The 15,914-nt window shown below is 43.5% G+C and overlaps 1 protein-coding gene across 19 annotated transcripts in view; it reads right to left on the bottom strand.

The window, feature by feature from the left end:
* LOC128685179 (serine/threonine-protein kinase WNK3) overlaps positions 1-15,914 on the bottom strand; it is a 638,681-nt gene that overhangs the window by 63,783 nt on the left and 558,984 nt on the right. For all 19 annotated transcript variants that reach the window (XM_070082765.1, XM_070082756.1, XM_070082764.1 and 16 more), the window contains 3 exons: positions 13,880-14,366; positions 3,215-3,378; positions 2,208-2,709 (listed from right to left, as the gene is read on the bottom strand). In XM_070082765.1, coding sequence (XP_069938866.1) covers positions 2,208-2,709; positions 3,215-3,378; positions 13,880-14,366 — 1,153 coding nt within the window. The remainder of the gene's footprint in view (positions 1-2,207; positions 2,710-3,214; positions 3,379-13,879; positions 14,367-15,914) is intronic.

Raw genomic sequence — 15,914 nt, 5'->3', positions numbered from 1 at the left:
TCATGTCTGAGGGCAATGTGTGGTGTGAATATAATGCAGAGAATTCGTAGTTTGGAAGTTAGGAGGAGGTGCGGGATTACCAAAACTGTTGTCCAGAGGGCTGAGGAAGGGTTGTTGAGGTGGTTCGGACATGTAGAGAGAATGGAGCGAAACAGAATGACTTCAAGAGTGTATCAGTCTGTAGTGGAAGGAAGGCGGGGTAGGGGTCGGCCTAGGAAGGGTTGGAGGGAGGGGGTAAAGGAGGTTTTGTGTGCGAGGGGCTTGGACTTCCAGCAGGCATGCGTGAGCGTGTTTGATAGGAGTGAATGGAGACAAATGGTTTTTAATACTTGACGTGCTGTTGGAGTGTGAGCAAAGTAACATTTATGAAGGGATTCAGGGAAACCGGCAGGCCGGACTTGAGTCCTGGAGATGGGAAGTACAGTGCCTGCACTCTGAAGGAGGGGTGTTAATGTTGCAGTTTAAAAACTGTAGTGTAAAGCACCCTTCTGGCAAGACAGTGATGGAGTGAATGATGGTGAAAGTTTTTCTTTTTCGGGCCACCCTGCCTTGGTGGGAATCGGCCGGTGTGATAATAAAAAAAATAAAAAAAAAAAATAAATAATTTGGCCAATTCCATTGTTCCAGTCGACCAAACTCATAGCTATTTCACTATAGCTCCTTTTGTTCTATTGACTGAGTACAAGAAACCGCCCATTTATCGACTTCAACTACCCAATAAAGTGATCAGAAATTGGTAATTTGGCCAATTTCACACAATTCAAGGAAGGCCAATTTCAAAATAGGGTCCAGAATTAACAATGCAAACATTCCTAGTACTAAAATAAGATTATCTCTGTTCATGTCTCCAGGCCCCTCTTATATTACGCTTGCTTTCAATTTTGAATTTTCATTCACACAAAAAGTAGAAGATTTACTGTTATGCAGACTACTATATTATTGTACAAATGGTATAAATAATATCAGTGCATTTGTGAAAGCATATCAGACCCACCAGTTGACATGTATTGGACACGTGACGTGATTTGTTTACTCTTGAACATCGGCAAAAATTGAACATTTCGCTACTTTGACCTCAATTTTAAGGCGCTTTTAGTCCATTCAAAGTCATCTCTAGTTCTGTAATATATCTTCTATTCTATCAAATGAGACCAAGAAAATGAGAATAAAACCATAAACACCATATGAAAATACACCGCAAATTTGCTGTTTTAAACGAAAAACACGGTTGGAGGATTTTTTCTCGTTATGCACACTGTGCTGCAGGATTTTTTTATACATAAGAACATAAGAATGGAGGAACATTGCAGAAGGCCTACAGACCCATACAAGGCAGGTCCCTGCACACACTAACCACTCAGACCAATTCAGACCAGCTTTCTCCCACAAGATTGGAAGCTGCTAGAATTTTGAGGTACTATTACAGGACTGACATTGGCTTGCAAGCCACATTATTATGAGACCGACAGTAAAAGGATTACACAACTTGGTGACATTACACATCCCTGTCTAAGACCTAGTTTTACTGGAAAGTAATCTTCCTCTCTCCTAACCTGAGCCTCACTATCCTCATAAAAACTCTTTACAGCACTTAGTAACTTACTACCTATTCCATACACATGCAACATCTGCCACAATGATCCCCTATCCACCCTATCATATGCCTTTTCTAAATCCGTAAATGTAACGAAAACTTCCCTAGGTTTATCTAAATATTTGTTCACTTATATGTTTCAATGTAAACACTCGGTCTACACATCCCCTACCCATTCTAAAGCCTCCCTGTTCATCTGCAATCCTGCTCTCTGTCTTACCTCTAATTCTTTGAATAATAACCCTACCATACACTTTACCTGGTATAGACAGTAAACTTATTCCCCTATAATTTTTACACTCTTGTTTCCCTTCCCTTTATATAAAGGAACTATATATGCTCTCTGACAATCCTTAAGTACCTTTTCCTCTTTCATATATTTACTGAACAAATGTGCCAACCACTCCAAACATAACGTTAACACAAATAATCCACACATAGAAGAGTGAAACTTATGACAACGCTTCAGTCCGATTTGGACCATTATTTAACATAACCTAATCCAATGTAACCTAAACTAGAAATGTGCTGTAAACCCTATGTGAAAAAGTGAAAGCTGTTATGAGAATGGATTGTTTTTTCAGTACAAGTACTAAGCAAATTAAAAACTTACCCCTTCTCACTGATTCTTCAACAACCTTCGTCACTTGGAAGCGCGAGGTTCGAGTCTGCTTGTCAACCTGTTCTTCAGAGTCTAATAAAGAAGGTGTGCGAGACAGGGGTATAGTACTCTGTAATGGTGCAGGGGATACTCCAGCAGACCTCCATGCATAAGCTTCTTCAGAGCCTACTGTATTAAACGCAGAAGCTTTTTCTAGATTGAGAGGCACCATGGTTGAATAACCAAGCGTTGAAGGACAGCGACCTTCCATCATAACTTGTGGAACTAAGGCCACAGTCTCCCCTCCCGGTAATCTTACAGTGTGTGGTAAAATCATGCTTGTGTCTACTGATCCATCCAATGAAGTGTGCAGTCCTTCTCCATGGCCCATTGGCATAATATCTTCTACTCTGTTTGATCCCATCACTGTGAGTGGTATGCCACCAATAGCTGATGGCTGTGGGTACACTGGCTGTAGACCATCAATGGAAGGAGATCCAGTGGTAACACTTTCCTAAAGTGCAAAAAATTTTAATATTTTTATTGATAAATGTAATACTTATCTAAGGCCTATATGAGACCTATTTTAATCATAGTTGTATTATAAAATTAATATACAGTGGTACCTCGGGATACAAACAGCTCAAAACGTGAACAGTTATGCAAGTGTATTTATGTAAGTGCTTTTGTAAGTGTATTTTTGGGGGTCTGAAACGGATTAATCTAATTTACATTATTCCTTACGAGAACAAATTCGTTCGGTATCAGTACTCAAACAGCCTTCTGGAAACAAATGAGTTCGTATCTCGAGGTGCCACTGTACCTGCATTACCATATTATCTTATTATGATCATGCTTATAGTAATCAAATGAACTCAGTTTTTTTTTTTAAATAATACACTAGTATCAAGAACAAAAGCTCTAGTATGTCACCTTTTGTTACAAAATATATAATATTTCAGTATTATCAAGTATAGAAAATACACAAATCAAAAATATATTATGTGCTCAAAATGTACCTCAGTGTCATGGTGGGCCAATGTTAGGCGGGCACCAGGCACAAGCTTCTGCAATTGCTCTCTAAGAGCATTTAAATCCATTCTGCTCCTCTGGCCTGAACCTGTGGGCACAGCCAACATCACTCCATGATGAAGACCTAATGTAGCTCCAGTCATGCTCATACCTGCAATATTAAATAAATATATATAAATATTGAAAGAGGGAAAGGTACCTAGGGATTGGTAGACAGCATCTCTAGTTCCTTTACATAAAGGGATGAGGGACAAAAGTATGTGTAAAAATAATAGGGAAATAAGCCTATTGAGTATATCTAGGAAAGTGTATGGTAGGGTCATTATTGAAAGAATTAGAGGTAAGATAGAGAGCAGGATTGCAGATGAACAAGGAAGCTTTAAAATGGGTAGGGGATATGTAGACCAAGTGTTTACATTGAAGCTTATAAGTGAACAATATTTAAATAAAAGTAGGGAAGTTTTTGATGCATTTATGGATTAGAAAAGGCATATGATAGGGTGGATAGGGAAGCAATGTGGCAGATGTTGCAAGTGTATGGAATAGGTACTAAGCTACTAAATGCTGTAAAGAGTTTTTATGAGGATAGTGAGACTCGGGTTAGGGTTTGTAGGAGAGAGGGAGAATCCTTTCCAGAAAAAGTAGACCTTAGACAGGGATGTGTAATGCCCTCATTGTTGTTTAACATATTTATAGACAGATACAGACAGACATACAGACAGACACACACACACAGACAGACAGACAGACACACACACACACACACACACACACACACACACAGGAGCTATGTAGGCAGGGCTAGGAGCTATGGCTCTACCCCTGCAACCACAAATCCAATACAGTTAAAGAAGCAGGTACTCTCTAACTGCTTCTTTAACACAGTTAAGGTACGAACAGATGTCTTCTTGGAGGGGCCAAGCCGAGGTCTGGCAGACAGTAACTCAACACCGCCACCAGCCTTGAAATCCTGCACCCAGTTCCTCACTGAACGCTTACACACACTAACATTCTCCACTATTTCTTTCGTCTGGTGCCCAGCTTTATGAAGCTTTATAGTTTGAGCTATAGTTTCAGGTGTTAAAGACTTTCTTTAATCCACAATCAAAGATGCACAGCCCCAAAACCAAGGGAACACTGGACAAAAGATGAGGCGGATGAGACAAAAGTGTAACACTTCCTCTCACCACGGCAGCCATATGAGCAATGAGAAATCACTGTGAAGTGTGGCAGAAGTCCGTGACATCATGCTAACAACTGCTACCCAGCGGAATGCACTAACGAAAAAAGAATCCCCTGGTAGGCCTTTGATTTTCATCACAGCATTATGCCAAGGTGTTCACCCAGCATAATGCCATGATGAGCATTGTACACACACACACACACACACACACACACACACACACACACACACACACACACACACACACACACACACACACACACATGTAGACACAGGCCAATTGACATCTCACTGTGACTTGGGAGCATTACCCACTCATTTCCCTACATCTCTCTCTCTCTCTCTCTCTCTTTTTTCACAGGGTTTGACAAGGTTAAGGATCCCTAGCTTTACTGACAAGCTATTTACAGGTTAAGGATTCCTAACTTTTTTGAAAGGCTAAGAGCTGTTACCTACATCAGCTCATTTGAAAGCATTTTTTATTGTTATGAGACATACAAGTGGGGAACAGGATGAAGTTGGAGCCATCTGTGAACCAGCATTTTCATCTGATCAACTGACTATCTCGTTGACATCATAATGCTGTACAAATATGTTCCATACTCGATTCATCCTGGGGATAAATGATCTCAGATGAAGTGATGTTCTGCAGAAGGGTACAGCCAGAGTGAAGTTGATGCTTTCTGCCTGTCTTGTAGTATAGAAGCTTGCTTCACGCTGTCCTCGAAGTGGATCCAAGTGTAGTACTTTGACAATATTGGCCTTGTACATAACAGTAAGGCCACCCACATCCCTCCTGTGTTGAAGGGTCTGCTGAAATGACAGATCTATCCAGGATTGGTCCAGGCAAGAGATGAGACATCTTGCTCTGTTCTCTACTCTGTCAAGCAGTTGCAGATGAGAGGGGGGGACAGGCAAACCAAGGAAGTGGAGCATACTCAAGGTGTGAGCGTACTTGTGCCTTATACAGAATCTTGCAACCCCTAATGTCAAGCAGATGCGAGATACTGGCTGCCTTGTTTGCAAGATTTATGTGGGTCTTCATGGTCAGTTTGGAGTCAAATTTCACCCCAAGGATATCAACTTCCCCAGGTGCCAAGACCCTCCCATTCATCCTTACTACTGCACTGGCATTATCATCATTTGTGTTTTCTCAGGTGCAAATGTTACTTGCCATCTATTTCCCCAAGCTGATATAGCTCTTAGCTGGTGATTGATGTAGGTTAGAGCAACTGGCATTTCTTATCTTGGATAAGTGAATGTCAGTGTACAGTCGTCTGCATATGCATGGGATTCTGGGATGAGATGAAGAAGGTCATTGACGTAGACATTCCATAACAATGGTCCCAGCACACTTCCTTGTGGAACACTTGCCCCAATAGAATGTCTTGCTGATTCCGTTCCACTGAGAACTACCCTTAGAGATCTACCATGAAGGTAATCACTGAGGAGACGTAGCGTAGAGCCTGCAATTCCCAGATCTTTCAGTTTTGCTAAGGGACCCTGGTGCCACACCTGGTCAAATGCACCAGTAATGTCCAGTGCTACCACTGGTGCCACTTAGTGGAGATGTTTAACAACAGGTCAGCAGCAGAGTAACCTTTCCAGAAGCCATATTGATGGTCACAAAGTAGTGAGTGGTAGCCAAAAAACTCTGTCATTTGTCTTGAGATTATTGTCTCAAGGAGCTTGCCAGTGATTGACAACAGTGACACTGGTCTGTAGTTGCTGATTTCTGCTCTGCTCTTCTTTTTGTGAACAGGGACTACATTTGCCTCTTTCCACAGAGAAGGCCATTTACACTGTATTAGGCAGTGCTGAAAGATGTGAGTTAGAGGTGCTGCTAGCTGGTCTGCACATCTCAGCAATCTTGGGCTCAACTTGTCTGGGCCCACAGCCTTTTCTTAGTCAAGCAATTTAAGAAGGAAATGCACCTCCTTCTGTCTTAATGTCACCACTGACAGTTTTGACACAGTTCTTGCAGCTAGCCAAGGAGGATCCCTTGCTGGATCAGGAACTTGCATTTTGGTAGCAAAGTGTTTGGCAAAGAGGTTCGCTTTCTCTTGACTACTAGTAGAGGTGGTCCCATCCTGTTGATTTAGAGATGGAATGAGTTCATCAGGCTATCATGTCGGATAACTTTGTCTGTCCTTGACCAGGAACCACTAGGTTTTGGAGCCTACCCTACCTGATGCTAGCTTTCTTTTTGTGTCCATCTCCCATTTAGCGATGGCCCACTTTTGAACGTCACCCATATGCCTACAGGGTTGCCTGTGCAAGTTCCTGTTATAGGTGGTAGGATGCCTCTCATACCTTCGCCATGCCTTGTACTTAGCAGTAGCAGCCTCTCTACAACGAAAGCCAAACCATGGCTGATCTGTAGGCTTCGTCACATATTGCCAGTGAGGAATGTGTTCATGGTGTAGATTAAGGATGTTTCCAGTGAAGGCTTTCATTTGGTTGTCAGCACCCCCTTGGAGAAGAGCATTCTAATTGGTGGCGAGCTCAGAGCAAAGGGCTGGCCAATTACCGCTTTCCCATAGCCAGGTTGTGCATGTGGACTCCTCACCTCGTTCTGTTGGGATCTTAAGTATCGTAAAACAGCCTTGTGGTCAGATAATCCAAAGTAGCCGAGGGGTTGACAAGTGACTGTACCTTCCGTCAGATCACTCACTACTGGGTCACGGGAGGAGCCAGAGATGTGAGCCAAATACCGCAAGAAGGTCATCAAAGTCCCTCTGTATAAGGTGTTTGTTGAGGTTACCAACAATTATGATATATCTTGACCGTTATTTTGTAGCAGAAGGGAGTCCACATTTTCCATTAGGAAGTTGACAGGGTCTGCATGTTGCCACTGAGGTCTGTACATTGCACATGCTAGTACAGAGGTACTAGTGTTTATGCATAACTTGAAGAGCATCATTTCAAGATGAGTAGGGATGGCAACATCAATGTGCTGGGCATGTACACTTTTAGAGAAGCACACAGCAATACCTTCTCCATGCCTGTCTCTTCTCATTCATGAGGTGTAGCCAGCAATTCTTGCAAAATATTCTGGAGTCCTGTCGTCCAAAAATGTTTCAACAACAGCTATCATGTCGGGACATCGAGTGTTCACAAAACTGTGCGAGCTCTCCAACATTAGTAATGAAACCTCTAATGTTGGCTGACAGGATGCTGATAGACTGGCTCCTCATGATGTGGTCAGCTTCAGGTGGTGGGTGTGTAAGGCATGTTAGGTGCCTGCCCTAGAGAGAGGTAGGGCACTGAGGCAGCTGCAGGGATGTAGGTCTGTGGTCCTGTATAAGGCCCAATACCACCTGCTGCACTGAGATAGGAGTAGCTGAGTGGGTGACGTGTGTGTGTGTTCACCAATTCAGAGATCCTGCTGGTTTGTTCCAAGAACAGGTTTCTAAACAGGTGGTCCTGTCTGTCAAGTTCCTTTTTCTTCCGACACTGGTCCTCCTGATGTCCTTTCTTGTGGCAGTAATTGCACCTGGTATCTCACAGGCAGTTGTTAGTGATGTGCCCCTTCTGGTGACAGCGAGAGCACTGCCTAGGTACCTAGGAGGGTGGATATTTATTTGTTGCACCTCCTGTGTTTTGCTGATTTGTCCACAGGTTCTGCTGCTGGGACTGTGTTGGTGGAAGGTGAGACGGCTGTAAATGTCTTCCTCCTCCACATCCTCTTCCATGTCCTCTACCACATCATCTACCACGCCCCTATGCAGTTCTGACAGATGTGTCCCTGCTGTTCGTACTTTGGTGAAGTAGGTGTTTAGGTGCAGTGATAGTTCCCAGATTATTAACTGCACCAACCTCTGGTGGAGAAAATCCTGACTCAGTACTTGCTGATGAAGCACTGCTGCCAGATGTTGGAATAATGTCAGCAGGTGTGCTGACAGGTGTAGGATCAGAGATGGTATGTGCACTGTCTAGTGTACTGGCAGGTCCTGAAGCAGAGATGTCAGGTGTAGGAGGATTAACAGAGCCAAGGCTTCCTTCGTTGTTGGGAAGAGGATCTGTTCCCTCTGTGGTGGTCAGAGGAATTGTGTTAGAATTCCCAAAGGTAGTGTTTTGAGCTCTGTCAATCTGTGGGGCCTTAATGATGACAGAATTCCATCAGTTATTTACCTCTGAGTTGAGTTCAGTGTGGGACTCCCAGTCTTTGTCAATAGTGTCACCATCAGCTGAGCAGCTTATGTCACTCCCTTTTCTCTTCTTCTTCTCTACCTCTCCCCCCATTCCCCTCTCTTTTCCTTCCTCTCTCCCTCCCTTCCTCTCCCTATTTCTCTCCCTCTTGGCCCCTTCCCACTCTTTCTCCACCCTCCATCACTCCCTGTCCCCTCCCTCTCTCTCCCTATCTCCTATCTCTCTTCCCCTCACAACTCCCCACTTTCACCACCTCTACCCCTCTTTCTCTCCACCTCTCTCTCTCTCTCTCTCTCTCTCCCTCTCTACCACTCTCTTCCTACCTGTTTCATACACACACACACACACACACACTATCCACCCCTCCCACTCTCTCTCCACCTCTCCATCACTCTGTCCCCCTCCTTCCCTCTCCCCATCTCCCCCCCGTGCAATCTCCCTCAACCCCCATGCACACACACAAACAGCACACACACATTACAACACCTAACCCATAAAAATGGTGGCTCAGAGGGAAAGTCGAAGGCTCAGGGGATCAGAGGAAGACGGTCCTGGTAAGGAGGAGTGGATGGAAGAGAAATATAAAAGGATGGAACAAGGGTGGAAGAGCAAACTAGGTGAGCTTTCTGTGAAAACAGAGAAGAGGATGGAGGCAAAGAAGAAATGGGAGTCACAAGCCAAAGCAGCAAAAGCCAGGATATGGACCCTAGAATATGAGGTAAATAGGCCGAAGCGAGTTACAGGACTATTGCCCAGAGGAGACATATCTGAAGCAGGTACACCCCAACTGAATAAGAAGCCTAAGAGAAAGGGAAAGAAACATGACTTATGCAGGGCTGAGGAACGAAGCGGAAGAGTTGTTGGGAGCAGGGCTAGCAGTAAGGAAAGGGGGAGAAGGTGGAGAGGGGGATAGGTGCAATGCAGAGGTATGAGCATGCCACCAAGAGTTACAGGAAAAAATTAGGGAGACAATGGCCATGTACAAATGGGATCCAGAGACACAGAGAAAGGCAATGGGGGGAGGAGATGGAGAAGTCAGTGTTCATTCATGGGCTTCAGGAGAGTGAGGGGAGGATACACAATCAAAGACGGCAGGAAGAAAAACAGGAGATTGAAAACCTCATCAAAGAAATAAGCGAGGAGGACATGACTGAGATAGTAAATTTTCAGAGAATAGGGGGGTACTTGAAGGTGAGTCAAACTGATTTTCAAGACAAAATCTGTGTGGAACATGATCCTGCAAGAGAAACCACGGCTGAAGGAATCGTCAACATATATAAGGGTGTTCCTAGACCGAGAAAGAACAAGAACAGAATGACAGCAGCTGAGGGAGAGGACACAAACGAAAGGAGCTAGGAAGAGAAACAAGGACAGAGTCAGCAGAGGACAACCAGAGCAGGACAGAGCAACAAACGCAAGCACACAGAGAGCCACCCCCAGAACCCCATGACCAAACATGCTATCCCAACACAAACCACAATCCACACTTACAGCCCTCACCCCACACTACGCTGCAGAATCTCACGGCACACTGCCAGGCCCCCCACCCTCACAGACCCCCAGAACACAGTGTTGGAGAGGAAACTGAAGGTATGGTACACCAATGCTGATGGAATAACGAGTAAGTGGGAGGAGTGGCATGAAAGTCAAAGAGGCACCACCAGACATCATAGCTTACACAGAAACCAAGCTCACAGGAATAACAGATGCCATCTTTACAATGGGATATCAGATCCTGAGAAAAGACAGAAGGAACAGAGGGGGTGGAGGAATGGCACTGCTCATCAAAAACCAATGGGATTTTGACGAGCTGGAGAGAGGAGAAGCAAGAGACTACATAATAGGAACACTTCAGACTGGAGGTCAAAAGGTAACTGCAGTACTGTATAACCCACCACAGAACAGCAGGAGGCCAAGGCAAGAATATGATGAGAGTAATAGGGCAATGGTTGACACACTGGCTGAAGTGGCCAGAAGAGCTCATGCAAACAGGGCAACGCTGCTGATTATGGGTGACTTCAATCACAAGGAAATTGACTGGGAGAACCTGGAGCCACATGGAGGCCCAGAAATGTGGAGGGCTAAGATGAAGGTGGTGGTACTGGAAAACCTTGTGTACCAACACATAAGGGACACTACCAGAGAGGAGAGGATGAACCAGTGGGACTGGACCTAGCATTCACCTTGAGTAGTGCAGATATTGAGGACATCACATACAAAAGATCCCTCAGGGCCAGTGACCACATGGTTCTGAGCTTCGAATACACAGTAGAGTTACAAGTGGAGAGGGAAGCAGGAAGGGCAGGATGAATGAAGCCAAACTACAAGAGAGGGGACTACACAGGTGTGAAGAATTTCCTGCACAGGGTTCAGTGGGACAGAGAACTGGCAGGGAAGTCAATAAACGAGATGATGGAATATGTGACAACAATATGCAAGGAAGCTGAGGAGAGGTTTACACCCAAGGGTAACAGAAATAACAAGCCAGGATGAGCCCTTAGTTCACCCAGAGGTGTAGAGAGGCCAAAACTAAGTGTGCTAGAGAATGGAAGAATTACAGAAGGCAAAGGATCCAGGAGAATAAGGAGAGCAGTCATAGAGTCAGAAACAAAAATGCACAGATAAGAATGGAAGCCCAACAACAATACGAAAATGACATAGCAGCAAAAGCCAAATCTGACCTCAGGTTGAGGAAGGAAGGGAGATCACAAGAAACGACCGCGAAGTATGTGAGGAACTCAACATGAGATTCAAAGAAGTGTTCACAGAGGAGACAGAAGGGACTCCAGAAAGATGGAGAGGTGGGGTACACCATCAACTGTTGGACACAACACATACAACCGAGGAAGAAGTGAAGTGGCTGCTAAGCGAGCTAGATACCTCAAAGGCGATGGGGCGGAATAACATCTCTCCATGGGTACTGAGAGAGGGAGCAGAGGCACTATGTGTATTGCTAACAACAATCTTCAATACATCTATCGAAACTGGGCAACTAACTGAGGTATGGAAGACAGCAAATGTAGTCCCAATTTTTAAGAAAGGAGACAGACATGAAGCATTAAACTACAGACTAGTGTCACTGACATGTATAGTATGCAAAGTCATGGAGAAGATTATCAGAAGAGTGGTGGAGCACCTAGAAAGCAATGAGCTTATCAACGGCAGCCAGCACAATTTCAGGGACGGGAAATCCTGTGTCACAAACCTACTTGAGTTCTATGATGGTGATAGCAGTAAGACAAGAGAGGGGATGCGTAGATTGCATTTTCTTGGACTGTAAGAAGGCATCTGACACAGTTCCACACAAGAGATTAGTGCAAAAGCTGGAGGACCAGACAGGAATAACAGGGAAGGCACTGCAATGGATTAAAAAATACCTGTCAGGAAGACAACAGTGAGTCACGATACATGGCACGGTGTCAGAGTGGGCATCTGTGATGAGCGGGATTCCACAGGGGTCTGTCCTAGGACCGGTGCTGTTTCTGGTATTTGTGAACTACATGATGGAAGGAATAGACTCAGAAGTGTCCCTGTTTGCAGATGATGTAAAGTTGATGAGAATTCAATCAGATGAGGACCAGGCAGAACTACAATGGGATCTTAACAGGCTGTAGGGCTGGTCCAGCAAATAGCTCCTGGAGTTCAACAACACCAAGTGCAAAGTCATGAAGATTGGGGAAGGGCAAAGAAGACCACAGATTGAGTACAGTCTAGGGGGCCAGAGACTACAAACCTCATTCAAAGAAAAGGATCTTGGGGTGAGTATAACACTGGGCACATTTCCTGAGGTGCACATCAACTAAATAACTGCTGCAGCATATGGGCGCCTAGCAAACCTAAGAACAGCATTCCAACATCTCCATAAGGAATCGTTCAGGACCCTGTACATCATGTACATTTGGCATATATTGGAGTATGCAGCACCAGTTTGGAACCCACACCTAGCCAAGCAAATAACTGCTACAGCATATGGGTACCTAGCAAACCTAAGAACAGCATTCCAACATCTCCATAAGGAATCATTCAGGACCCTGTACATCATGTACATTTGGCCTATATTAGAGCATGCAGCACCAGTTTGGAACCCACACCTAGCCAAGCAAATAACTGCTGCAGCATATGAGTGCCTAGCAAACCTAAGAACAGCATTCTGACATCTCCATAAGGAATCGTTCAGGACCCTGTACATCATGTACATTTGGCCTATATTGGAGTATGCAGCACCAGTTTGGAACCCACACCTAGCCAAGTATGTAAGGAAACTAGAGAAAGTTCAAAGGTTTGCACGAAGACTAGTCTCAGAGCTAAGGGGTATGTCCTACGAGAAGAGGTTAAGGGAAATCAACCTGACAACACTGGAGGACAGGAGAGATGTGGGGACATGATAACGACATGTGAAATACTGAGAGGAATTGACAAGGTGAACAGAGACAGGATGTTCCAGAGATGGGACACAGCAACAAGGGGTCACAGTTGGAAGTTGAAGACTCAGATGAATCACAGGGATGTTAGGAAGTGTTTCTTCAGTCACAGAATTGTCAGGAAGTGGAACAGTCTGGGAAGTGATGTAGTGGAGGCAGGATCCATACACAGCTTTAAGAAGAGGTATGATAAAGCTTATGGAGCAGGAAGAGTGATCTAGTAGTGACCAGTGAAGAAGGGGAGCCAGTAGCTGTGACTCAACCCCTGCAACCACAACTAGGTGAGTACAATTAGGCGAGTACACACACACACACTGGTGAACTCCCACTGAGGCAGGGTGACCCAAGAAACACTTTCACCATCATTCACACTATCATTGTCATCAGAGGCACATAGATATGACAGTTCAGATGTCCCTCCAAACAGCAAATATCCCCACCACTTCTTTAGTGTCCAGGCATTGTACTTTCCACCTCCAGGACTCAAGTCCAGCTAGCTGGCTGCAAATACATAGGCAATATATAAGCAATACTCATATTAACTTTCCTCAAGCATTATTATATTCAAGCTAAAGTGCCCAACCAGATGGGGCAAAGAGTGCCTGGAAAAGGGAGTTAATCAGGTTTGACCCAAGGAAAGGGTAGTTCCATTTCCTTTGATCAAGAGCTCTGTGAGAATGAAGGGGCTCCTTAAGCATTAACATACATGAATTCCTATAATATTCACTAGTTTTATCTTCTAATCTTCACATGATTTTTCACAGCTAATTTTGAATATAATATTTTTTTTCTCAACTTATTGGAAGGAAAGAGCCATCAATGACAGGTGGTGATTCCCTTTTTTACCAAGGCTTCAAAGACTCAATTGCAGCAATATTAATAAAGACAGCACTCACCTGGTGTCATTCCTGCAGGCACTGCTGTTGGTGTTCCAGGTGCCAAGCCCATTGTAATGTGGCCAGGCACAACAGGCACATAATGTGCTTCAACACCAACATGACCATCCCCAGGTACATGACCTGGCTCCCCCCCACTGCAACCCAATTCTGCAGCTTGAGATTGAAGGGTAACTTGGCTGGTGTCTGTATGTCCAGATTGTTCTACTGATACTCCCATTTCAGGTGGAATGCTGACACCTGGGGCAGACATCTCTGGTGGCAACGAAGTAATGTGATGCATTGCTGTAGAATTAATGATAGGTTGTGGTGTTGGCTTCAAACTTGGGAACATGTCCGTATTGACTGGTATACCAACTGCCTCAACTGGAATTGGTGCAGTCATAAGCACACCAGCTGGAGTAACCAACGGTGTACCCACTGAGTCACTGGTGATAGGAGGTGTAGTAATTGCTCTTCCATCATCAATTCCCATACTCTGAACACCCTGCAGTGATATATGCACATGATTACTATGATTCTTGCAATAACAGCACTATATTAGTTTACCTAAATAATTTATGCAATACAAAATACAAAGAGCTCAATAATGCTGAATTTCATTAAGACAATCAAAGGAGGTATCCTCAGTCTCCTATTCCTGTATATCTCACGATACAAACAATTTGATCAAATAACCTTATTATATCTAGCACTCTCCACCCTTCTTTCTCATTTCTCAATCTCCTTCTCTACCCCCTCCTTCCTTTTTCCTTCCCTCATGGTCTGTCAAGCCTTTCAGCATCAGGACTCGTGTTTCTCAGGCCTGCTCGTAAGACCCTGGGTATCCTCTTATGGTACAGAAGTCTAAGTCAAATGAGACAGCTGTCAGGTGAGCTGCTGACACTCCTAAAGTATCTTCAACACAAAAAATTTGAAGTGACACTCTCTCTCCCTCTCTCTTGAACCTGATATTTCAGGTATTGCCTCAAATTTTTTGAATGGTATATTTAACATCCAAAATGTAGAAAAAATGACTAAAATTAAGCACATCCAGCATGGCATCTGAAGCCTTCTTCTCAAACCTTCCATTAATAAACTAGAAACTGATTCCCTAAATGGTCACCATTTTACAAATATACATAAGTACTGTAAGCTTCAAGAAAATGCAAAGAGACAGTCTTAAGATAAAATTCAGAAACAAAGTGGCAGAAAACAAAAATGAGAGAAGAAAAGGTCAAAACTATAAGGCAATCCCCCTAAGGGGGAGACCCAGTGATAAAAAATATCTCTAGTGTTAGATGCTACATATCAAACAAATTAACAATATACTATTAAAGCTTGAAAATAGGTACAATATATTATTTGCAAAGTTATATATTGAATTAATATCAAAATAAAAAAGGAAAATTATATTCTGCAAAATTCTGATAAAGCCAAGCACATTAATCCAAGCCCTGAAGCCAACAAACATCGATAAAACACACACACACCCAAGAAATATACATAAAAGTGGACAGATAGAAGAAATGAACAATTATATTTACCACTAGTTCCATATTAAACTTGTCAGTCCTAAACAAAGCTATTTATAACATTTACAAGATAAGGGAAAAAGCTCTTTCTATCCATCCAGCATTTGTGTTGTAACCCTCTGAACCTCCTAGACACACATCACAATGCACAACTGTGTACTACAACTTTTTTCATACAATGATCAACTGTTCTATGGAGTGCCTAGTTGCCAAATGGATTGCTAACTATAAATGGCCTTTTTTCAAAACTTTTGCTTGGTACCTACTACTTCAGCAATTAAAAATTGTATTTTAATAAAATCACTGTAGTCATACTTTGGTTTATATAAAAAAATTGTAGAAACACCCTATCAATAAGATAGTGGACAGATGAGTTTGTAACCATAACCAGGAGGGCAAATAATCATTTTGCAGGTCCAAAATGACAGATGGGCATCTTCTTGTACTTCTGTATGAGACAGGGTCAATGTAGTATGTGCCATAATTTTATGATTATGTGTAATTACCAAGTGAAAACATCA

The sequence above is a fragment of the Cherax quadricarinatus genome, chromosome 8, assembly GCF_038502225.1.
Source record: "Cherax quadricarinatus isolate ZL_2023a chromosome 8, ASM3850222v1, whole genome shotgun sequence".
In the NCBI taxonomy this organism is placed as follows: Eukaryota; Metazoa; Arthropoda; class Malacostraca; order Decapoda; family Parastacidae; genus Cherax; species Cherax quadricarinatus.
The sequence above is the reverse complement of the archived record's forward strand: the minus strand, read 5'-3'. Positions and strand labels throughout refer to the sequence as shown.